This window comes from Cuculus canorus, chromosome 10 (assembly GCF_017976375.1).
Source record: "Cuculus canorus isolate bCucCan1 chromosome 10, bCucCan1.pri, whole genome shotgun sequence".
NCBI lineage: Eukaryota > Metazoa > Chordata > Aves > Cuculiformes > Cuculidae > Cuculus > Cuculus canorus.
In genome coordinates, this window is record NC_071410.1 from 6,864,659 (window position 1) to 6,889,153 (window position 24,495).

A 24,495-nucleotide genomic window follows, 5' to 3' on the forward strand; every position below is an offset into this window, starting at 1 on the left:
GACTCTGTGATACCAGTCATGCAATTATATCATGCTGTGTTCACATTTCACTTTTTCCAGAATTGGGTCACTTTTTGCATAAAGGTTTTTATATTGCCAAAACCTGTGCATCTTTTAGATTTTTTTTTAATCTCTTTGGAAATACCCCCTTAGAATAAACTCAGCAAAAAGCTGAAACCAAATTAGGCGTCCAAATAGAAAAGATACATTTATAAAGAACTTTGCAGCATGTTGGCTGTTCTGAAATACTTTCCATTCAGAATGTTTTTTGTTCTATAAAATTGATAGTTCACCATCTTTTTATTTTCCTCAAGCTGAAACAGAGTCAAGAGCTGTACTATGTAGCGGTGAACTACATTTCCTATTCAGACATCTCCTATCCATCCCTCTGGAGTTTTAAGTTTTAATTGTATACATTTTCTGTCAAGTTGCAGTTCTTGTTTGTTATGTTCTTCAGGTAATGTAATAGAGAGCAATCTGTGCGCTGCATAAAATGGTTTGACGTGTTCATTATCCTTTCTTCCTCACACAGCAGCTGCAGTCAGGTTAGATGATTTTGCAGGTCTTAGCTGGTAGGGTTTTATATTGTAGGTAATTCAGGTTTATGATGAAAAACTATACTTGTTGGATGATTTCTTCCCACTTCAAAGAGAGAGCATTAAAAGACCATTTCAAAACTTGTGTAAGTAACAAGTGAATTACCTCCACGTATATGTACTTGTGCTTCATCTCGGCTAGCCTTTGTTAGTCAAAAAGCAGTGGAAGCATCCAGAAAGAACTTTCCTGATGTTTTGCTGGTTTCCTTAGCTGATCTCAGTTTACTGACACTCCTCTATGGCTGAATGATAGCTTTTTTTTACTTCCATGTCTTAAAATAGCCTCCACTGTTGATAGAAGAGGTTTAATAAATAGAAATAAATTAATGTGTAGCATTTATTAGCACAAGATGTGGATGGCTTTTGGCTAGGAAAGCTGCTTTGTCAGGGAGAACATAAAAATGGAGCAGAATCAATCACCAGGTAAAACCTTAACGCTTCTAGCGGGCGATGAAAAAGGTTTCTCATGTGCATAGAGGAAGAATGCCGGCTGCGCTGCCCCCTCTGGGTTCAGCCCAGGATGCTGCTGGCTGTTTTGGGGGTGGCTCACAGAGTCATTGGCCTCTGTCTGTGCCACTGAAGACATCCTTCCTGGGGAGCCCTGTCAGCCACAAGTTTTCTATCAAAAATTATTTCCCCTGGCTCTTCTTGACCCTGCACTGGGGGTACCACCTCTGGAGATGAAAAGTTCATTGTTGTCTTGTTGGCCCATCCATGTAAATGGCTTCTGGGCTAGCACTGATGATGAGGAGATAGTGGTACCAGCGCTGATGCTTGGTTGTGTTCTATGGACGTTTGTTGACTTGGGTATTAGTTTGAAATTTATTAAGCTGATTTCCTCCTGAAACAAGCCAATTGCAAGGAGAGCTGGGGCAGGACAGCACCTGTCTCCAAGGTTTGCAGAGATTTTATGCTCACACTGGCTCTTAGGCTTATACATTGTCCTTCATGCAGAAATCCAAGGTAGCTTGAAAATTAGTTCCACATCACATGTAATTCCTAATAGTATCATTTAAAAAAAGTCTTTATTCAAACAAATAACCTTTATGGTCTGGATTTAGTACTCCCAATTGTTCCATTGTTTAATTAGCAATGTGTTTCTAAGCCAGAGAGAAAATCGACGACTCTTTCAGTGTTATGATTTTAGGTGGTGTGATATAGAGCGAGGTAAGTCTTCATAGGTGCCTGGAAGTTCAGGGGCAAGACTTACAGCTATGGGACCTGGACCCAATACAGGGAACATGCAGTAGATGGGAGAGCATGCTGGTACAAGTAAGTCTGCTACCCTCTGTTCTCATGTACCTGCAAAGAGTGCAGCTACTCGGCTAGATAATTACCAGTGGAGAGCATCAGCGAGCGCAGCATTGCATGGCTGCTGCATTGGTGCATGCACAGTTTGTTCTTCTCCACTTTTATGCTGGCAGAAAGTGTGATCCGCATTACAGGCAAGTAGTGAAAGGAAAGCTAAGGAAAAACAATCTGTATGTGAGTAGTACTTAAAATTGGGAGATATTTTCTATTACGTGCTTCGCTGATTCTTTGTTCCTCTTGCCTCATTCAGTTGCTTTTTTCTAATAAGTGTACAATTGATTTTATTTTCATAGATGGCTTGGAAAAGATTTTTTCCCATGCAGGTGAGGGATAGTCAGGATCGGTACATTTGTCTGCCTACTTGATATTAGACTGTAATAATTAGAAGGCAGAATGACATGAAAATTGCATAAGGACAGCTGAAATGTCAATAAATCACATTGCCCTCCTTTTCAGCAGGGGATTAACTCAGTTATTTTTTTAAATAAGGTGTCAGTGTACGTAGCTATTTAGGAATTTATTTGTGGAATGGGAGAGGGTGGGTACATCCTAACTTTGTGCCTCTGAAACACAAATCGTTTTTTCAGTGGTGCCCCAGTGCAAATCCTGTTACTTGTGTCCATTCAGAAAGCTAGATAAAAGCACAGATGCTTTTCTTTTTATACTTATTCAATATTTGAATTAAGGATGAAGTCCTTTGTTTTATTGTTTTCATCTTAAAATCTTTAATCATTATGCATTCCATAGATGATCAAAACAAAGAAATGATTGCCATGGATGAGCAATCCTGCATAATAATGCAAGAAGACGTCACAGAAACTGGGTATAGATGGACATGAGGAAGATAATGTTTTTTACTGAACTGACATGGAGAATTTACAGAACATCTCAGGGTCACAGAGTATTGTGAATAATGAAATGCGTGTCTATGCACAGAAATGATTATCTGCATGGGAGAACACAATAGATGAAGGAAATATTCCCTTTGCATAAATGCAGAACTGCCAGTGGTTTAGTTTCAAAAATTTTCTCCTCGCCTGTGATAAATAGCTTGTATTAAAAGCATTCATGCCTGCAGACAAAAAAGCTGAAGAACCAGACAAATTTTACTTTTTTTATGGGTGTTTTTTTGGTTTGGGGTTTTTTTTTTTTTTTGCTGTTCCTATTTAAAGATTTTCTATATCTGCGAGCAAGGGTGACATCGAAGGTCAGACAAACTTAAATTAAGCTATTCTCTGATTTTACTGAAGAAATACTCTCACAGTGTCTCAGTGGCACAGTAGGTAGTCTTGAAGTCTTCAGTGTTTGAACTGTGGCAAAGCAGGGAAAGAGGAGGAGATGTTTAGATGGAAGGGTTTTATATCTTTTCAGGAGGCTTTTTCAGTAAATTTATCTTTGGTCTGTTTTTCATAGTATAGGGATAGGCTGGTTTGGCAGAGCTAAGGTGCCAGAAGAACTAATGCCAGGTATATTTTTAACGTGATCGTGGCCTCCTGGTGACTTCTCCGAGCATCCTGCTCATGTTCCAGGACAGCATCACCAGAGCTGTTTTGATTCCTACAGATGCTGGGCTGATTTTGCCTCTGGCAGGAGCTGCTTTGATGGGTAGCATGTGTAACTGTGTAACTTCATAGCAAGATGTCAGGGCTTCAGTGGCTGGTTAGATTAAAGAAGTACTGATTAGTTCAATTGTCCTACAGATCCTGCTTTTCTTTTTGATTAGATGCTAACTGAACACACCATAAAGCTGAAAATCTTCTGGAACAGTAGGAGACATTTAATTGATCAAGGCTTTTAAGTTGAGGTGGGATGCACCCGAAAGCTGTGGTGTACGGGGAGCCTTGTGATAAAAACAGCTGTGCACTGTTTGCCCTATTGGCAGGAGAAGAATATGAAATAGGAGCTGTGGTGTCTACCATATCTTCTTTCCAAAACGTGGCCCATAAGAGGTATTTTTACTCCAGGAGACCACTTTGAGGGATATCTAGAATCATAGATGACACTTTTGAACTCATTTATAAATATGTATCTCAGTCTGTCACTTTTATTATTAGGGTACAATTGAGAGCATCACCATGTGGTGTTTGTGTGGATGTGTTATCTTGGAGTGTGATCTCCAGCTGGCTACGTGTGTGTGATGAGAAGCAAAGGAGAGAGAGCACAGTGCTGCTGCTTACTTCTACCAGTAAGGGAAAGTGGGAATTTTTGCACTAATTGTCTGTAACTGCCTGAAAGTTGATGCTGAGGAGTATGTCTAGGTAAGTCTGGTGCGTTTCCATCAGTCAGCAGTTGTCAGAGCAATTTGGAAGTATGTGAAGGGAAAAAATTGCAAGCTGCAATACCTTGACATTAAAATATATCATCCAATGAACAGCTTCATTTCCTAAATTGACTTCTGAGTGGTAAGACACAACTATATGTATGGAGCTCAACAATGCAGTTCCTGTTGATGCTAGAATTCAACAAGCTGATTTGCATTTGTAGATGTTGTGGAAAATGTGTTTGCAAAGGATTCACAGAGGCATGAAAAGCTTCTGGATAGGCTGAGGAAAAGGAAGGAAAAAAAACCCAAATACATCGCTTGCAGAGCTTTAGTGGGAGGAGTTCCTGCAGCATTGCAAGCTCTTGGTGGAGCTTCCTGCACTCTTGTAGGAGGGAACTGTGACAAATATTTTTTTATTAGGAAAGTGGAAGTAATGATAAATGTCACATGTGTACTGTTTGTCTGAGATGTGCATGACTGTAAAGAAACAGATGGTTCCTTTAATCATGAGCATGTGGCTCCTCCGTCTAGGAGGCTTTTACTCCTGTACAGATATTCTTTTTAAGAGGGAAGGAAGTGAAATCTCCTTACATCAACTCATTAAAAATTACTAGGAACAATAAAGATTATTAGGAAGTCAGTGTCCAGTAAACTACAAACATTTTGCCTAGAGCAAGCTAAAAAAAAACCCACAAACAAAGTAAATGCTAATTCCCAGATTTATGTTTGTATCCCAGTATTCATACAGGGAGCTAGCAGAGCCCAGGCGGTTCTCTGTCACACCCTCAGGGGTCCGTCCCCCATCTGCACATACTGAGCTCGCACGCGCTGTTGAAAGGTGCAGTCATGCACCCTGTAATACATGCTGGTGTGCAGACATTTACAGGACACGAGAGCATGAGAATCGTACCTGTCTGACTTAAGCGTTTTTGTGGGTTTTGGATTTTCCCACTCTGAAATATTCCACTTGCTGCTTGAATGCATTCCTGAGTGTTTATTTTTGATAAAGTGAGATGGACATGTGAGTTGGAATGCAAGCTGGGTTTGGATAATGTGGGCTTTTTTTTCCCCATGGAGTGAGTCTGCCCAGCAGTGATTAAATGGAGAGAAGGTGCGAGTCCATAGGTCAAGGTAGGAAATGTGGTGCCTTTTCTTCTCTTTTTGTGCTGAGGGGTTAGAACACCCCAGTCCAGGGTGATTAGGCTATTTTGCCAGGCTCTTTGCTTTGTCCTCCATGGTCCTGTTTTCCCTTGGCTTGTGCATGCAGGGCTCTGCCTATATCTCTTCCTGACACCCCAGTTATTTCCTTAATGCCTGACTACCGCAAGTGATGTGCTGGTACCAGTCCTTCCCGAGAGGTCACCTCAGCCCTTTTCTTTGTACCCCACAATGGTGCACTGTAACATGAAGATAGTCCTTCTACAAGACCTTTAGCAGCTCTACTGCTTTGAAACAGTAGCTTGATAACAGAGACCATTAATCTGATAATTACAGGCCTTTATTTCACTTTCTGAACATACTATGAATAGGTTTATTCTTTTGCTTTTAGTACCTCTCTGTTTAAGAGAAGCCTTGTTCAAACAAATCTGTTTCCTTAGTGTTCTAATGAATGACATACTGTAATCAACCTCTTATGGGTCTAATGGCACTCCATCCATAATGTGTGATTTGGAGCAATGCTAATTTCTTCAGTCACACTGAGAAATAAGGCAGATGAGAGTATATTTCTGCAGCTAGAAAGATAACATTGCCATGTTGTTTTAAGGGCCCTTTGGACAAAATTAAGATATATCCACTTCACGTGGCAAAAAGCATAGTGAAAAGAAGACTGAGGGGCTTCACGAAATATCTGGCAGCACTAGATTACGCGCTTTGGGATCCTTTGTGAAGGAGACATGAAACTTTAAAGAATTTCTCAGTGTGATGATAGTAAAAGGGATGTGAATCACTCAGACCACCTGTGCAGATGGCTCCAAAGAAGTGTGTAAATACTGTCCAAATCCCCACGGTATCACTTCATTCTCTTGTAACGTAGTAGTTACTAAGGAACGTATTAACTATTCAGATCATGATAGCACAATAAGAAAGGGATGTTAATTATTTAGCAGGTTACTCAGGAGACTATCTGAATAAGAACTGAAAAAGAATTTCTGAAAGTATTTTCAGAAATTAAGAGGCTGGGTAAAATTCTCCTTAGTTATCTCTGAGCAGTCCCTTTGAAACCCTATCACTTTCTATGAATACATGGAAGGATCTATATCGGGTAGTGAAGGAAAGCAAAAACTAGTCTGACATACAGCCTTTCTGTAAAAGACTGAGATTGGCCAGCCTGCAAGGAGGACATTGCTAAAGTGAGTTTCCTTTAGTTCAAGTGAGAGAAACCTGTGTTTTGAGGGCAGAAAAGTTCTGCTTCTAGTCTCAAATTCTACTATGTGCATGCCAAGCTTTCCTCCCAGAACTGGCGGCTTAGTTACAGTGGATGCAGTGGCTTGAAATGCTTAGAGCTGCTTTGTGTTAAGCTATTTAATTTCTCTGATGGAGAACTCGGAATTAGTCTTACTCAAGGATTTCGTGCTTCACCTCCAGCTACTGGAATGGGTTGATCTAGTTCAAGGGCTGGGCTTAATTATTCCAAATGCGATGACTGGAACACCTGTAAAGGTCCCTGCTTAAAGGCTAAATGCTTCATTGATTGTCTTTGTACCTTCTTTTGGTGTCCTTTTTATTTTATTAAGCGCAGAAAGATTTTTCTCCTTACCTCTGGGCAGCAGCCCTCTTCACAGTTGATTTTTATACTTCACAGCTTACGTGGGCTGCACACCAAGGCCATAGGTTGGTTCTTACTGTTTCAACCGTGGCAGACTCATAATTTGTATTTTTTGTATTTTCTTTCCTGTACTCTTAAAACCTCTTTCCCACCAAATATAGGAAGGAGTTAATCACTTTTATCTGTAAATGCATGTCTGTCTTCACACTACTGTCTGTAGTAGAATTTCCCTTCTTAATTAGTGAAGTAACCTTTTTCTGGATGAAACAGAGACTCAAAATGTTACAATATTCTTGTGTTTTAATGGATTTTAAGACCTGAGCAAATGAAGGTTTTCCTATTTCTCTGAAGTTTCCTTGAGAGAGAAGAGGCATTTTGCACAGCAGGTCATCTCTGATGGTGTCTGAAAACAAGGCTGCAGTCAGAGAAATATAGATGGTAGCTGCTCTAATGAGCGTAGCTTACATCAAATTGCTTTAATGAGTCAGTGCAGTTGTGTTAGCCTTATTACGTTTCTGAATTAATGGCATGGAAGGAAGTTTGTTAGCTTGAAACCAAATCAAACAACGGCCTGCCATATTGTACGATGACATGAAATAGCAGAATTTGAATTTAAATTTGCTTCAGACTGTGTGTGATATTTTCTATTAATAAAACATCCACGTAGCAAGGGATAGGTGTTAAAAGAACAATCCCAACCGTTAGGGTGCCGGTTCTGAATGTATAACTGCGGGTGGCTGTTTCAGATCAGCGTTGTCTCTCTTTTAGTTTTAATGGCAGTGAGCTAAAGCTCCTGAACAAAGGCAGCCCTGCCCGTGGTCATGTCAAGCGTCCTATCCCTCCTCTGTGTGTCAGGAGCTGCACACGTGTGACCTGCGTAGGACTGCCAGGCTGAAGCCAGTCTGCCCTTAGGGGAAAAAAGCATGGTTTAATTGCACACGTGACAACTTACCAAAGCAGAAGCTCCAAAGCAGTTGGTCTTTAACTTGGTGTGCTGTGGTGCAAGTTTGGGATAGTCTTCCATCACATCAGTCTTATTTTTAGTTGATGAGGTGTCAGCTAGCACAGGGTTTATCTTTTGCCCAGTCAAGGTAAAACCTGCAACTGTTCAACATGGAAAGCTCTTAGTTTTTTGTATTTTTTTTTTAAGTTTCGTGTAGTGTGGGTTTTTTGATTTTGTTTAGTTGCAGTGGGAAGAGTCAATACAGAGAACTGTTTTTTCTCCCTTCCTCCATTTCAAGTTTACCGAGGATAGTTTCCTCTTGATTATATGTAATGGTATAGAGTTCTCAATAGCTGTTATTAAAATTTCTGTGTGATACTAGAGATAGTATATATTAACTTTCAATAGGGAAATAGAAGAAATCGTGAAAATTACAAAATGCAGTAGTAGTTCTGAATATGTGATGCAAACTGAACAAATTGTCGAGGTTAACTGGAGGGTAGCTGTTAACTTCCTTTGTGAAGCTGAGTGGAGGTCCTGGGAATGACAGTGACCAAAAGGTATTCTTGTTAATTATACTGATCCTGAGACATTAGAATTGTTTAACAGCCTATGGATAGTGGGAACACCAAGTCATTATATGAGTACATGATGAGATTTAAAGAACAAATCATTGCTGAAATGGAGTGCTTAAAGGCATCACTTTAAAAACAAAAAAATGAAGAAACTTTTCAACCATTAATGAATGTTTGATACTCCTGAATCAGGTGTGATTTTAAAAGGGCATGTGCAGTCCCTAATTTGAAGTGAGAGAATAATGAATATCAGAGACTCAAAACTTATCAGGTTAGCAGAAAATCCTCCCTTAATGTTTTGGTTTAGTTGGTTATTTTTTTTGTTAAAAAAGGTGATTTAGTTTACCACCAAGCAGAGTTTCCTCAAATTAGTCTACAAGTCTCAGTGGGGAAACCAAGGCAGTGCTGCTGCAGGTGAGCTTGCAGCACGCAGATCCGAGGCAACCAGAAATCCAAACTGCAGTTGCAGAATACAAACAGGGCCACTTTGTACTGAGTCAGAGATTCACTTATGCAAAACCTTTAGGACCGTGCCTCACCCAGATGAGTAAAATGCACTTGAACATGGTGGTAGCTAAATAACATTGGCACCAGAGTCCTTATGAGAGCTGAGGTTATGCTGAAGGCTTTGAAGAGAAGCCTCCGAGGCAAGGCACGTGCAGAGCAGCTGGTGGGAAGATTGTTCCTTTGGGCGAGGGCATGTGAGGTACTGCCTGATTGCTTTGGAAAATCATTCTGAAATTGTTTTGCGAAGTAGGATGTCAGGTTTGGATTTGCTGACATCACACAGGAGGATGTAGGGGAAGACTTTAACAGATGGGAAAATACTTCACAAGAGAATCAAAACGGAAAGATATCTGCAGAGATAGAGAAGGGAAATCTGCTTTTCTACCAGATACACAAAGGAACAAAAGTGAAAGCATGAGGTACCATCAAAGAGTTCAATAATCAAAGGAGAAGATGAGGGGGAAAAGAAGAATAATGTGACTTAAAAACCAAATTAACACCTGGAATATTGCATGTGAAAATGAATCATGAAACTTCAGTCATTTAGGTTCAAATTAGCAAAGATTAATTTGTATATACCGGAAAAATTGCCTATCAGGTTTTTGTTATTGCTGTTATTAGTGAACAGTTTTGTTGGAAAATACATCTGCAAAGTCTATAATCTTACATTTAAATCAATATATGCTACTTGTGATGTATTGACTGAAAATGACAGGTAATGAATCACAGTCTGATTGGTTTGAATTTACACTTTTTCTTTTTTTTACAAGAGGACATGATTTAGAATGTGTAACTTTGAGCCTGCAGTTTAATGGTCTTATGGAAAGGAATACTATAGAAGCTGGAGAAGGTTTCAGATTTCTGTCTACTGGCTTTCAGGGCAGCACCATTGATGCTGGAGTGGTTGCTAGTTGGTATTATGTTTGAGAGATGTCTTCCGCTTCTCCTGGAAGAGAAGGATAAGAATCATGAGAAATTGTACAGGTTTTGAAACAGAGCATGTGAAGGTGATGGAGTAGATGACACAGCACCAAACGAAAGGCACTGCAAAGACGTACAAGACTAAGGCAGAGATTGAGGTATGTGTTGGATATGTGCACGCAAGTGCATATATGAACTTTTACACACAAACTTTTAATTGGAAGCATGCTTGGCTATTTGGGGCTCTAGTATAGATGTGTCATCCCAAGAGTATTCAGGTTAAGTTGGTTTTGTAGTCTAAATCAATTTTGGACCAGAGGAAATGGCCTCAAGTTGTGTCAGGGGAGGTTTAGATTGGATATTAGGGAAAATTTCTTTACTGAAAGAGTGGTGAAGCACTGGAACAGGCTGCCCAGGGCAGAGTCTCCACCTCTGGAGCGGTTCAAAAAATTTGTAAGTATGGCAATTTGGGTTTAGTAGGCATGATGGCATTGGGCTGACAGTTGGATTCGATATTAAAGGCCTTTTCCAGCCTTAATGATTCTCTGATTCTGTGATTAATATTTGAAGAGGGGAGACATGCAGATTTTTCTTTTCATCTCAGGGTCTTTGGTCTCATGTTTGTTAGCTGATGTGTTGTATTAAACATTCGTCTTAGATATAAACTGTAATGTGAGCCTCTCATGAACTCCAGGAGCACTGTGAACATTCCAACCTGAAGAGCCTTCATGGGTTTTTTTCATCCTTTCCACCACTGAACATTAGCAGAGCTATTCCTCCACCCCCCCGATACACTACCTGACATTGTGCTGCACATGAAGCAATATCTTGTAGGGCCAACGAGAACAGTTGATCACTGTAATGTAAGTTTTCATAACTGCCTCTTTACATCTTGACAAACTATCATATCTGCCCTTACATGAACCATCTTATTTGATAAAACGAAGGAGAGGGAGGGAGAAGTAGCAGTCCTGGAGTGGTGGCAAATTACCCAGGTGAAAGAAAACAGATGTTACAATGGATCAAAAGGATACAAGTTGATTCTCACTCTGGGAGCATAGCCCAGGCCTGTTATGTTGGATGGAAAGTTTTCTACTGATTTTTCAGGGAGCTGACATGGATTCACAGCTGTTCCAAATATGTTTCCTCTCTTTTACTCTCTCTTCCTCTGCCTCTTGTTCTGCTCCAGGACACTGTAGGCTTGCAAGTAAGCAAATGCTTTGTGGCTGGTGTCTGTTTTCTTGGAAAGACTTCAATTAGAAGAAAAAAAAAAAAGTAATTAAAAAAAAAAGGAGGAATTTTGGGCTGGAATCTTGCTTTTCTGTAGAAAAAGTTTGGTTTGAAAGTTTTCATTCATCTTCCATCAAGAGCTTTCTCTCACTTATGTACTTTCTGACAAGTCCTGTGTCAGATGCGGAGAACAAGACTGAAAGGAGAAAAAAAACCCCAAGAAAATAGAGAGATGTCAAGAGTATCAGGGACAGCAAGTTTTAATTTTACTAGGATGTGAGAGAATGGGAAACCAGTTTAGGGATCATATGGATGCAAGTCTTGCTCTGCCTTAGTTGCTACCAGGCTGTGTTTCCAGGGTGCAGCCCGTGAAGTGGGGGTTAGGGATAAGATGCTAGCAGTGCTTCTTGAGGGTGAGAAGGAAAGTCTGCATCTGGCATTGAACGGATGAGAGGATGGGAGCTGGAATGTCAACTTCTGAGCCAAAATAAGGGTAGAGGTAGCTAGGCTTGGTTGTTTATCTGAAGCAGACAAAAGAAATGAACAGCCACCAAACCCCTGAAGGTAGCTTGTGTTGCTCATTCCTTCTGTGGCTGGTAAGGGGATATTCAAAACAGGACCAAACTCTCATTTTTTATGCATTACCAATCACCTACTGAAGAATAACTTTCTGTCAGTAACAACCTAGATTCACACCAGGATCCGCATCAATTCCCAGAGCTGTCACTTCTTTCTCTTAATAATTTATTTGGTTCTGTAATTGCTTTGCAGGATTTTCATGACTTCGAGGGAGTGAAACTCCACTACAGATCTCAACATCTGAGCTATACCATGGATTGTGTTGCGTGCTGAAACTTGCTGACATTTATTAAAACTTGCCATTGATTTGGGTGGTCAAACTATGCAACAACCAATATGCAAATATACTTGGAAAACAGATTATCAGTCTGTTCCTGGCTCTGCAGTGGACAAGCCAGTTGCAGTTTACTAATATTTTCATGATCTCTGTTTTAATTGTGAAATTTTTGGCTGATAATGAGGAGTAGATCTGACCACAGTGAAGAAACATCCTTCCTAACTATTGGGTTAAGCCTCAGGTAGTTGGGTCAAAGAAATCTGTATTTAAACTGTGCACTGTGGTGCATATGTGGTCCACAGTCCTCTGATAATTTAGACTTGATCACAGCTCCCTGCCAGACTATGTGTTGGTTTCGCTGCCGTGCAGAGAAGGGTGAATGATATGGGCTTATTCTCTTGAGCCCTGGGAACCATCAGGAGTCCCAAGGTTTCAGCATAGCCATCAACTCCCTTCCCATAGCATTAGGCAGAGGGGATGTAGTGGAATGGGAGAAAGAACTGGCTGTGATATGTTTGAAGAGAAAAATGGATGGTGAATCATCTTTTAGGACTGTTTCTGTCCAATGAGTGCAAGCAGAGCTTCCCAAGCTCTTGCAAGGGTATACCACTCAAACTTTTCAAATCAACGCTTGACTTGCAGAAAGCCTTTGCACTTCATTGCGCTGATGCGATACATAGTTGTTCTGTCTGCTTCTCTTAGGAAAAAAAATCCTTGTACTCTAAAATCTAGCATTATTTGGATAGGTACTTTTTTTCCCCCATTCCCTTCAGCTCAGAGTGATGTGGAGGCTGTTATTGATAGGGTTGCTGGGGAGAATAACACTTTTAGGAGGGAAAGTTGAGAGACGAAATGTAAGTAGAACACCTGTTCTCCTGGACCACCCTTCCCTCCACGCCTCCTGCCTTCTGGCAGCGTGCACCCATATGCAAGCCTGATGGAGGTGGGCCCTCCTTTGATAATGAGCTGAAAGCAATCCTCTGAGGAGATGCTCCTGATGTAACCTAAAAGTAGCTGAGAACCAGACCAAGAAGATTTCCTAACGATTACACCACCACAGATGTCATCTGTGAAATGCGGCTGTCTCGGGGGTGGGAGGCATGTTTAAAATGGTGCTTAATGTAAATTAAGTGACCTGTCATGGTTAGAATAACTAGTGATGAATGTTGGAATGATTTAAAAGGTAAAAAGTTTAAGTAACTTCATCAGAACTGGTTTTGATTTAGACTTGTCTAGAGAATGGATATAGGATTGCTGTTAGGTTACATTTTTGTTATTTTCTCATTTTAATAATAATAAAATTGTTCCCTCTTTGGGGCAAAATCTTTTAACTGTGATAATGAAAATAGAGATAAAAAGCTACAGTGTAGTTTGGGGAGGAGTCCCTATATAGCACAAGGAATTGTTTCCATGGGACTGTAGCATCTCAGTAGAAATTCTATTGTTGTGTAAAATATACAAACCTGGGCAGCCACAGAGCCATTTATATGTGCTATATATAAAATGGAAAGTTTGTCTTTGCAGCTCGTCTGCCCTTGGTGTTTGGTCATTTTGCCTCTTCTTTTACTGATTTGCTTCCCTTTATTACTCTTCAGCTTTTCTTGAAGAGTGTTTCCCACTTGTCATTCAAGTTAATCCCAAATGCAGTTTTCTTCTACGTGCTGAGCCATGCCGAATGCTTTTGAGTTGATGTTATTGAATATATTGCAAATGAGGAGCTCTCCTACCACAAAAATTTATACATGGACCTTCCCAATCTTGGATCCCTTTTATAAATTTTAAAAGGGCTGGCAATGGTCTATAGTTTCAACTGTTAAAAATACAAAGCAACATATGAAATCTAGTAACTTACATATACCAAAATAATTTTTATGGTGTTCTTACTCTGGTCACTCTAGCACTCTTTCCCTGACGTTGGTGATATGGCAAGGATACATATGAAATCTTTTCAAATACAACTTGTCAAACATTGACTGCTTCATGTCTACTTGTACATTTTCTTGTAGAGGGTGCAGGGGTAGTTGCTAGCTAGATGTCTCAAGATTCAAAGAATAACCTCTTTCAAGTAAAAAGCAAGCCCACAAAACTCCCTTTTATTCAGAAGTCATTGTACAGGTGCCCATACTATAACCACATGTTAAAACCAAGATTAAAACCAAATTTAATCCTCCATATCTGCATTGGCTTCAAAGAAGAATGAGTTATTTGACCATATTCTTAGTCTCTATCTATCTATCTATCTAAAAAAAAATCATAAATAAGTTTATGAATACAATTATATTTATGCATGTACCCCTTGCAGGAAAAGTCTGTGTATTTTAGTACTTGGCTGTGTAGGTGCCTCAGTGTTTCACAACAAAGGTCCCCCATGGATTGTGTGATGTGCATAATTCATGCTTTACACTGAGTGTATTTGCTGGCCGGAGCCAAACGGACAAGGTAGAAGAAAAAGAGAGCAGAGCTTAGGAAGCTGTATCAGAGAGAAGGACTAGAAGCCCCAAAGGCGTCTGCTAGATTGCTCTGCTGTCATTCTTTGCTGAATGATGAAGAGAGTGTGAGAAATGATTGGCACATTTTTCAAACATATTTGAGATCTTCATCTTCGCAACTGTAGAGCTTTGGACTTAAATCCCCTTGGACTCAAGGGGGAGGGCTGGAGTAACAATTGAGTGTGTGCTTCCAAGGGTATGTTTTGGACCTTTTCCTTTAGCCATAATGAGTTGACAAGTTTGTAATTAAATTGGTGAGTATAGACCACTAGTATGGTGCAGAGCTCAAATTAACCTCAAAAATATTGCACTGAAAACTCGAGGAGATTAAAATCTATTGTTTATTGAAATTTCTGTTTTAGGAATCACAGCAATCGGCTCTTCCTGCAGAAGCCACTAGTAAAGCATCAGAACGAGGCAAATGTGAGAGTTGTTTGTGTCAGCATCTGTAGTACAGGACAAAAATATTGGTCCCCAAATAAAGCAGGAGTGGGGAGAAGGACGCCTTCAGGTGAAACAGTTGTGACTATAGTAGGGAAGGACAGGTGAAGAGTCTAGAGGGTTTTTTTAGGTAGTTCTGGCAAAAAGAAACTGGTTTTCAGCATCATCTTGCTGTTCTCCAAAACCTGCTGCCACAGCTTCTGTTCTCCTCTGCTCTCAACTCGGTCCTCTTGGGTTTCTGAAGGGATGTGACCACCAGATAGTGTGAGAGGCATAGCCAGGCAGGGGATGGTGGGGTGTGGACCCGTTACCTTGACGGTGATAGCATTTACATGATAAATATAACGTTGCAGTAAATTAAATTAACTATAACTGGTCAAATAAAAGCCGTCTGCTGTCTGTAGCGCTGTGTGTCTGCTAGCCAAAGTTGCCTGCTTTAAAGGCAGGAACACTTTTGTCTTTTAGTTGGTTACTACAGTCTTTGAGTAACTGTATTGGACCAGAGCTCATATTTACCAAAGAGTACATATGTCTCTCTTGCAGAAACTCTTGCAGTATCACCTTATACATCTTTTATGTATTGCTGTCTCTTGCTTCTGATATTTTTGCTGTGAAGGGAATGGAAGTGTTGGATTCAAGGAACATTTTATGCCTTCAGCAGGATTCTTTTCAGTGATGTTTTTTCATTTGTTCTGAGTTTCTTAGTAAAAAATGTTAGGAAAAAAAATTGTCTTTTCTTAGTCTGATTAGCTCCAAACTTTGTGAAAAGTACTACTTGCACTCCCGTTAGGACAAGTTAAGGGAGCTTCTTCATCATTTAATGCAAATCATTACAAAACAGTAGCTTAAAAACCAATTCAAGGAAAACATTCTTCTTTGGAAAAAGTCCCCTGGAGAACATTAGTTAAAATACTTATACTAAGAGTCATCTGCATCAAGCAATCACTTATGGCTTACTGTTATTATTGAATTCAGAAATCCTCGTCGTTCTTGTGGATTCCACTGAAGGCGGCACATGTGTCAGAAATCTTCTACGATTTGTAAACATTTACATCAGTATCTGGCAAGAAAAATTTAGTTGTGGCAGAGAGGAGGAATCTGCTTTCGGAAAGGTTCATCTGGTGGCATTTTGCAGCATCAAATGGCCTGTCTCAAAAGAAAAGTAGCACCTTGATCTGACTAATTTGATCAGCATAATTTGATCTGTGACTGCAGAACGTCTGATCTGTAATTTAAAAAACAGGACTTAATCAGCATGGAAGGGGAAGTGCTGATCCGGTGCGCAGTGACATGTGCCACGGAGGCATTTGTTCAGATCTGTGGGCACCAGCAGAAGAAACAGAATTTTAAAAAAACATGTAATTTTTTACAGTGAAGGATTTCCTAATATGAACTTGAATTATTCAGTGGTGTTTTGTTAGAAATAAAAAGGACCAGGGCAGGGCAGGTGGTTCTCCAGACATAGTCCCCTTTCAAACCCTTTGTGTCCTCCCCTCCTGCCTCTGCTGCCTTAGAGCAAGGTGGCTTCAGTCAGCTGTGGCATCTTGCTGCTTCTTGACGGGGATGCTTAAGAAGATAGGGATGCTCTGTGCTTTGGCTGCTCTTGGTGGAGGTCCAGGAGGGAAGGAACATTGTCCAGCACAAGTAATTTCAGAGCGGTGAATTATTTCAGGGAAAGCAAGCTGGCAGCTTGACCAGAAGTTCTTGTTGCTGACATAGTTAAATGAATAAGCAAGCAATTAAATAGAAACTGTGGCAGCCTCAGAAGCGTAGCGGTCCCCTGCCTGCCTCCCTCCCTCCCTCCCTCCTCCCCGTCTCTGTCGCTGGCGGCAGAGCAGTGCTGCAAGCTGGCTGCGTTTCACATGAGATGTGGCTAAATTTCTCAAGAAAAAAATATCCAGAGGGACAAGACACGATGCTCTCATTTCTGACATCTTAAGCTTGTCACAGACGCTGAGCCTGTTTCACCCAATGTGATTATCTCTCCCTCTGTCAAGGAGGCAGATGCCTCAGCTAGGAAAATATCGTCCCCAGCCTGTCATCTGGATTCTATAAATGGAAACAGGCCTTTGCAAAGCCAAAAATTATATTTAGTTGCAACTATGGGGGGAGGAAAAAAAAAGAATGAAGTCCAAACCCTTCAGAATTGCAATAGGAGCAACAAAGCACTTAGATTAGCTGTAATCATCTTCAAATGTTTATGCATTCATTAAATGTAGACTGCATATATAAAAGTTATTCTTCTGTTACTCCTTTTATCTTTACCGAAAGCATTCACTTGCCAGTCAACTTTCTGTATACAAGCCATAAATATTCAGCTTTTTCTGGAATAGGTTTTACCCAGTATTTGCTCGTTTTCATCTCAACTCTCCATATGCCAGCAACAGCAAAACGCTGTGAGAGCTGGAGGTGTGCATTTAGGTGATTTAGCCCCGGATTGCCTGAAAAAGCCTTATCTGGCCAGGTCTTATTAGCCCTGTGATAGAGTGAGCCAAAAATAATATTAAAATCTTGCTGGTTTAAGCGTGAAGGAAATTTAAACATTGTCCATGCTGCAGGAACAACTCGTAAGTGTCGTGTTACTGCTCTGTAGGATAGACATGAATGGCTATGAGAGATTAGTTATTAAGGCTCAGGTTTTAATAGCTTTCTGTGTGTAGTGCTGACTAAGCAGGCTGAACTGCCAGTGTTTTAAAGGCTATTCAGGAGAAATCAAGGAGACATTTTACAAAGTGTTTCACTAAACACAGAGTTGGGTCAGCCAGAAAGTATGGATTTGCCTAAGAGTGTCATTCTGAATTTTTACTTCTCTAGAAAGTGAGAAAATTTGTCTTGGGCAAACTCCCATTTTGTTGTTAGCTGAGTTTCGTCATGGCAAGCAAATGGGAAAAACTCTGTACACTTCTGTAGGAATGTGTGTGGAGCAGAGTCTGCCTGTAGCATATGCCATTGGGGTGATTCCCACAGCAGCATACCTGAGATGGAGAAACAGGGGTAAAGGGAGTGTGGGGAAAGCAAGAGTACTCATCAGACCTTGAATTGGAGGAGAAAGGGAGACAAAAACATGTAGAATCTTTGATTACACCGGTGTATCGTGTTGAGTCCCTGGAAGGAGGGAGGCTGTGCAGACTCTTCGTGATGATCAGTCTGGCACTGTAGAGCACTCAGTTCCCAACTGCTCTGCACCAGAGATCGCTGTCTGCTTTTGTGGTTGCAATCAGTTAAATAAGAGAGCTGCAAAAGCTCCTTAACTTACACATGGGTTTGAGATCAAATTAAAGTCCTCTGGCTTTTCTTGGGGCTGTGGAAACCCAACTAAAGTATACAATGAAGTAGGATTTTGTTTGTTGCTGTTGCTCAGTAGGGTTGTGTCCTCAGAAGGATGGGAGGCGATCACCAGAAGAAGGTGAGCAATTGTGTGTGTTGTCTATGGGCGTGGAAACGTGTGCAAAGGCAGAGAAGAGCACAACAACGGGTACTTGCTTTGCAAATGCCAGTTCAGCCTGTTCTGTTTGGATATATTCAGGGGTCAGCACAGAGCATTCTGTTATCAGAGGGTTCTCTAAGAGCATAGATGAATTAATTCAAAAAGGCTTGGTGATGTCAAATCAAAGCATAATTGCATTTGCTGTCTCTTCAAGGAGGGGGGAATGTGGAGATGAAATTAGTGATGAACCATTCTTGATATTTTACCCTCCTTGTTGTAAAAACCTGTGGAGATTATTGATAGTCAAAACTCTATTTTTTAATTTTCAAGGTGAAGATGTGAGCCATTGCTTCTGAGGCCTTTTCGGTTGCTGGCTTCCAGCATGGGTGTGTTGCTGCCAGCAGTGAGGATAAATTGTGCGTTGTCATCCTACCAGACTCCAACCCCATCTCCCAACTCGAGAGATTGTGGTCACAGGTCTATGCAGACTTTTCTGACGTTGCCCTGTGCAGAAGAGGGAGAAAACCTTTCTTATAGTCTGTTTTCTCCTACCTGACCTTACGTTTGGAGTGAAAACATGGTCAAAGGCTGCATTGCTTCTCCCTGGACATTGGCTCTGCCAGTGCTGGGTTGACAGGGCCTATGCAAGGGTTGTGGAGCTGCCGTGGACTCTAGGGCTAGAGGAGTTGCCAGGTGTGCAGGTAGCTCTAGACTCCTGGAGCTCCTTGGCAAGCCTGCGGGTTGCTTTGTGGATCTCTGAAACTCTAACCAGGTCCCCAGGAAATGGATTGTGAACCCTCGTGAAGAAATTAATGGAGAAGTTGACTCTGGAAAGTTTTACTGAGGGCTCATCTGAGAATGCTGTTGTACTGCTATGGGTTCACTAGCAGATACTTGTCCATTTGCTTTTTTTCCTTCCTTCCTTCCTTGGTCTCTCTTTCTCCACACTGTGATTTCCTCTTCTTCAGTGGAATTTGTTTGCTGTTCGTTACTTAAGTTCTCTACCCAGAGGCTGGCATTTTTATTTATTTTAGTATTCTCATTTCTGTTTTAGGTTCAAAATGAAAATAACATTGACCAAAAAAAATTAGAGGCAATAACTTTTCCAGAGAACCGAGGCTTTGAAAATTAATTTTTTTTCTTCAGTACAATTTCATGGGTGCACGATTTCTATTACATGTAGACCAATTGCATTGCAACAACTGTAAAAAAAATATTTATTTTATGTCTTGTAATGCGTTGTTTATGAATGCATTATACTTATAATGATTCACTTACAGGACTATTGTGACAACAGCACCTTATCTTTAAAAGGCGAATTTGCAATATGAAATATTTAACTAACAATAAGAAAGAGAACAAATGGACAAGGCGCATATAAATTGACAGCAATAACAGTATAATACCTGCGCTTTATATGGGTTTGAATAGCAGAGAAACTAAGAAATCCTAATGGAGGGAATAAACCTAATTTCTATAGAAAATTAGAAATTAGTCTGGTTTCTGCAAATCTCATGTCATAACACGATCATTGAAAAACTCCTTAGAGTTTGCAGGCCTGATTCAGAGAGAACTACAGTGGTAATATAAATGTGATCCATCGCAACTGTGCAAAGACCACTGGATAACTTAATCCTGCAAGGGACTTACTTGGGAGGATCAGAATACATTTGCCAGATGCGAGATAATGTCAAGTAAATATTTAAAGCTGTAATCGTGCCACAGCATGTTGGAGGATAATGAAAGGTGCTGATAGGGAGTTAAATGTAGTCAATTTAAATAGGTTATTTAAATGAAGGAAAGCAGTGTTGCAATTTTATATCTTGATGTAATGTCCACCTAACAAGAAGCATACCAAGGCAAGTACACTCCTGTGTTTGCTGAAAAGTGGTAGAGACTGCCTACTAGCTTATAAATACTTTACTGTCTTTGTTTCCTGCATCAGTTTACTGTGACTTTCCAATTGTGAGTTTCTACGCTCCATGTTGACAGTTCATTTCCTGCATAGAGTGTGTGGAGCTAAGGAGTTTTGCTTAAGTTTGATGCTCGGGTAGAAGTTGTGTTGTCAAAGTACAGCCAGGATGTATTTGGACACTGCCAAGAACACCAGGGCTCAGAAGAACAGTTCAGCAGTGGAGAGCACTTGGGTAAACACCTTGTTAGTCACTTGTGCCTGTTTAAATTTTTACCCTAAAAAATATTCTGGGAAACTTTGCATTACTTCACTTCTTGTTTTCTGGCTATTGCCTTTGTTATAGGGGGTTGAGTGATGGACATCTACTGAAAGGAGTGACTACTGGGGCTTTGACCTCTTTCTGACTAAAACTTTAGCCAGATTCCTATTATTTTCACTTTTCTGAGAATAAATAAATGAGATGCAGTGAACATATAATGCGTCAACTCTCCACACAGTTTTTGTTTTCTTCACCCACAGCTATTTCAAGTGGCCTTCCAGGCAACTGCCCACAGCGGGACACTTTGTCTAGACATGATGTGAAGCTAAAGCTGTTAGTCAGACTCTATTAATATATGATATGCAAAGCATAAAACTTCAGCATGTATCTGTCAGATATGACCAAGGATATCTCTCTTTCATTGTCTTACCTGGTGGGAGGGAATGGTTTCTGATGGATAAGGGCAAGGTCTAAGCCCCAGTGTCATGAGCAGCCCAACACTGCACAGCTGTGGGAGTTCTCTGGTAGTTGGGTGGTTGAGTCAGCCCTAGTGTCTCCTAGAGTTCTCCTCAGCTGTGAGACAGAACAATTACAGCAATAATTCAAGTCAGAAAATTGACAGAATCATTTAACGTATGTGAGAGTGACAGTGAGTCATTTCTGATCATTGTGTTTAGCAGCCTGGAGATCCACAGGCACCTAGGATAGCCTCAATCCCACATCTGCGTGACAGCTCAGGACAAGGAGAAGCAGCTCAAAGTCACTGTGTTCTTCCTTCCAGAGAGAGCTTCCTATGGGTTTGGTCTCAAAGGACCAAGGCAGTGAGAGGTAGGACCCATTGTAGACAGGGGTCTGGTGGGGGTGGAGTAGCACATCTGTTATCTGCAGCCTTTATCTCCTTCTCCTTAGTGTGGTGGCAAGCTGGTACATGCAACAGTGAGCACATTAGGCTGCATTGCTTGTGTATCAGATGTCAAATAAATAGTTAAAAGCAGACTAAAATACTAAGAAAGTTTTACAAAAACTCTTTTTAGGATTTTGGTTCAGGAGCTGAATACGTTGGTAATATGGAAGTTACAGATTAGTATATTCAAAAGTAAAAGGAAAGGTAGACTTGTTTGTAAACTGCAAAGACCTCATTTCTTAAATGAATTCTGTGAGAACCTGTTAAAAATGTATTTGATGTTCTCCAGCAGTCACTTAAGATGTAAGTGGAGCTGTGGGGGCTAATAGTGAATATCGTGTGAGTGTTTATGTAGCATACAGGGCAAGGAGCAATGGAAAGGCTCCTACCACTGGTGATTGGGAACTGTGCAAATACTGCTGAGCACACGGTTTGCAAAATTGAACTGTCTAAAGTAGCACAATGCTCAGTAATGAGTGTTAGCAGGACCTACATCCTCGAGAACTTGTTTTGACAGTTGAATGGGCCAAATATTCAGCTACTGCAAATTGCTCTGAAGCTTTTATGGATTTATTTTTTTTCCTGTTTAACTGGACCTGGTATGAATCCACACGTTCCAGACATTTACAGCAACAACAAGCCCTTTTCATGTTATGAAGGTTTTGAACCAACTTCCAGAGTAAACGTTTAAATTTATTTTGAGCTATGTAAAGGCCCGGTAGGCATAAATACAATAATGACATGAAATAGCGACATGTCTCTAATATGGATGGTTTCAAAGCAGTAGGAAAAGTGATTGTGCTACCACCAGAGGCAGATCCCCAGCTCCATCCAATCTGCAGTATGCAATGTCCTTGGTCTAAAGACAGTGGCTTTTTCTTCTACTAAAATAAAGACTATCTACTAAATTCTAAAAACTAAAAGCTAATTTGTAGCTCAGTGTTGAAACAATATATTTTTTCTAAGAAAGGCATTTGTCTTTGCTAACTTTGATGTACTGCTATAAGCTAGAGAACCGCAGTATTCACTTCATGCACTGGAACGTGAAATGTAATTTTTTTTCTTAGAGCTCTGCTGTGCTTGCTGCCTTGGGTTATTTTTTATGTCATTTACAGTGCTGAACACCAATGTGAGCATATTATGCAATGTAGTGTAAAAAATATACACAAAGGCAATAAACTCCACTATTATTTCTGCTTTAAGAGAACAGCCTTATTTGATCATTTTTGATTTCTGAAAAAGTTAATTCCAAATAGGGGTTTGCAGCTTGAGTATTTACGAGTGCACATTTATGTGTGCTGTAGAAGTTCCTGATGCAGACCCGTCTCCCACGCTGGCAGTGGATGGTAGCTGTGCAAGATCGGGGAGCGACAGCTGCCCAGGCATGAAGATCACCTGTAGCAACATCTGAATTTCATGCTAAGTTATGTGGAAATGCGTGCTGGTTTGTAGAAGTTCTAACATTTATTTCTTTCCTATGACTTTGTCACTCTGCCCTTCCCACTGGTGACAACATGTCCTCAGTCATGAACAACTGCAAGGTATGTTGGCCTTGGCTGGACTGTTTTGAGCAGACCAGCGATCTGCTAGGCCAGCATCACTCATCTGAGTTATTTACAGTTTGGCTTAAGCACAGTTCCTCTCATTTTTTTAACTCTTTTTCACTAGTGCGCAAACGCATTGTATTGAAGTTACTTTCAGATCAAGCTTTACTCTAGAGTGACAGCGCTTTTGTTTTCCAAATTGTGTGCACAGACATCCTAACACACCTTGGAGCACACAGGCATCATTGCAAATGTACCCTGAGCTACACCAGTGGAAGCTCTCTTGGTTTATCTTCCTGCACTGGTTCCACACCTACTTGTGAATGACATGGCCCTGTGGCATTGGTGCTCCTATTGAGTGAAGGCAGCTTAAAACAATGGGAGGAACAATAAGCTTAATTTTTAACCTACTGAAAATAACTTCCATCCATGTTAATTTCAAGTTAAATTAGATAATATTTTTTTTTTCTTATCTGAAATTGTTTTTCTGCTGTTCATCCAGCAGCTGTGTGCATGCATGGCTCTTGCCAGAGCCACTCACCCCTTGGGGCAATGCTGCCAAACCAGAGCAGCATACAGGGGTCTGCTGCTTCCCAGGACCACGGCAACACGCTGCGCACCTCTCCGTGGCACGCTGAGGTATTCTGCTACTGCTGATTAGTTTTCTGTGCTTTGCTTTGAAAGATTTCCTCTGAGGCCATTTCTCAGAACAGCTCTTTCTGTAATGAGTTTGAATTTTAGAACACTCCATTTCTTGCCTCCTTCTTTTTGTTAATCCACAGTAAATGAGGCAAATAATTGGGAGGTGTCACCTGTCCTTTCATGAATGGTCCTTCTGTACTTGTCCCCTCCTTCCAAGTGAAATGCCTGAGAGCTACAGGAGTGAAGAGTCTCTGAAACAGAATCTTAAGACTATTGTACTGCTGCTGCTCTTCTGTTCCCCAGGAGGTGTGGCTGATCCTTCTTTCAGCTTTCCAAGAAGGATGCAGTCTTTTATTGGATTATTTTGTTGCCTTCTATTTGTTGGTTTCTATTCCTTATTCTTCTCTTTCAGGATTATTCTGATTTCTGTTAGATCTTTCTTTGTGATATTGAGTTGTTGAGTTTTTTCTCTCTCACTGCTAGAGAAGTTTATGGCTCCTTTTGTAGCCCTGCTGTTGTCAATAGATGCTCTATAAATAGGAAGAAAAAAGCTACAGGCATTCTCACTTCTCTTGACTTCCTGTGTCATTTGAAACTATTCTCCTTGCTCCAAATAGGGCTAGATTAATAATTAAATTCTTATTAAATTTATGTTGCACTAGAGCATTCTAATATTTCAGAAGCAGTGAACTACAGCTCTCCAAAGCTCTCTCCAAAGCTGTTAGCTTCCCACTCATCCCTGGACCTTTCTACAGTTCTCTTGCCACCTCCTCCTCTGCTTGCCTGGTTTTCCCTACCCCACAAGGATATTATCTTAGAAACAGCAACATTTCTTGCTTTTTCTCCAAAACTTTCTCAATGGAGAGGAATGTAAGTTCACTGTAGTGCATTATGTGAATTGAAGA

General features: G+C 40.6%; 1 protein-coding gene across 5 annotated transcripts in view; it reads left to right on the plus strand.

Moving 5' to 3' along the window:
- FGF13 (fibroblast growth factor 13) overlaps window positions 1-24,495 on the plus strand; it is a 304,993-nt gene that overhangs the window by 163,759 nt on the left and 116,739 nt on the right. The window contains exon 1 of one of the 5 annotated variants that reach the window (XM_054075401.1): window positions 5,162-5,301. The exons of the other annotated variants lie outside the window; for them this stretch is intronic. Coding sequence (XP_053931376.1) covers window positions 5,271-5,301 — 31 coding nt within the window. The 5' untranslated portion in view covers window positions 5,162-5,270. Of the gene's footprint in view, window positions 1-5,161; window positions 5,302-24,495 lie in introns of those variants that run through there. 5 annotated transcript variants of the gene reach the window in all.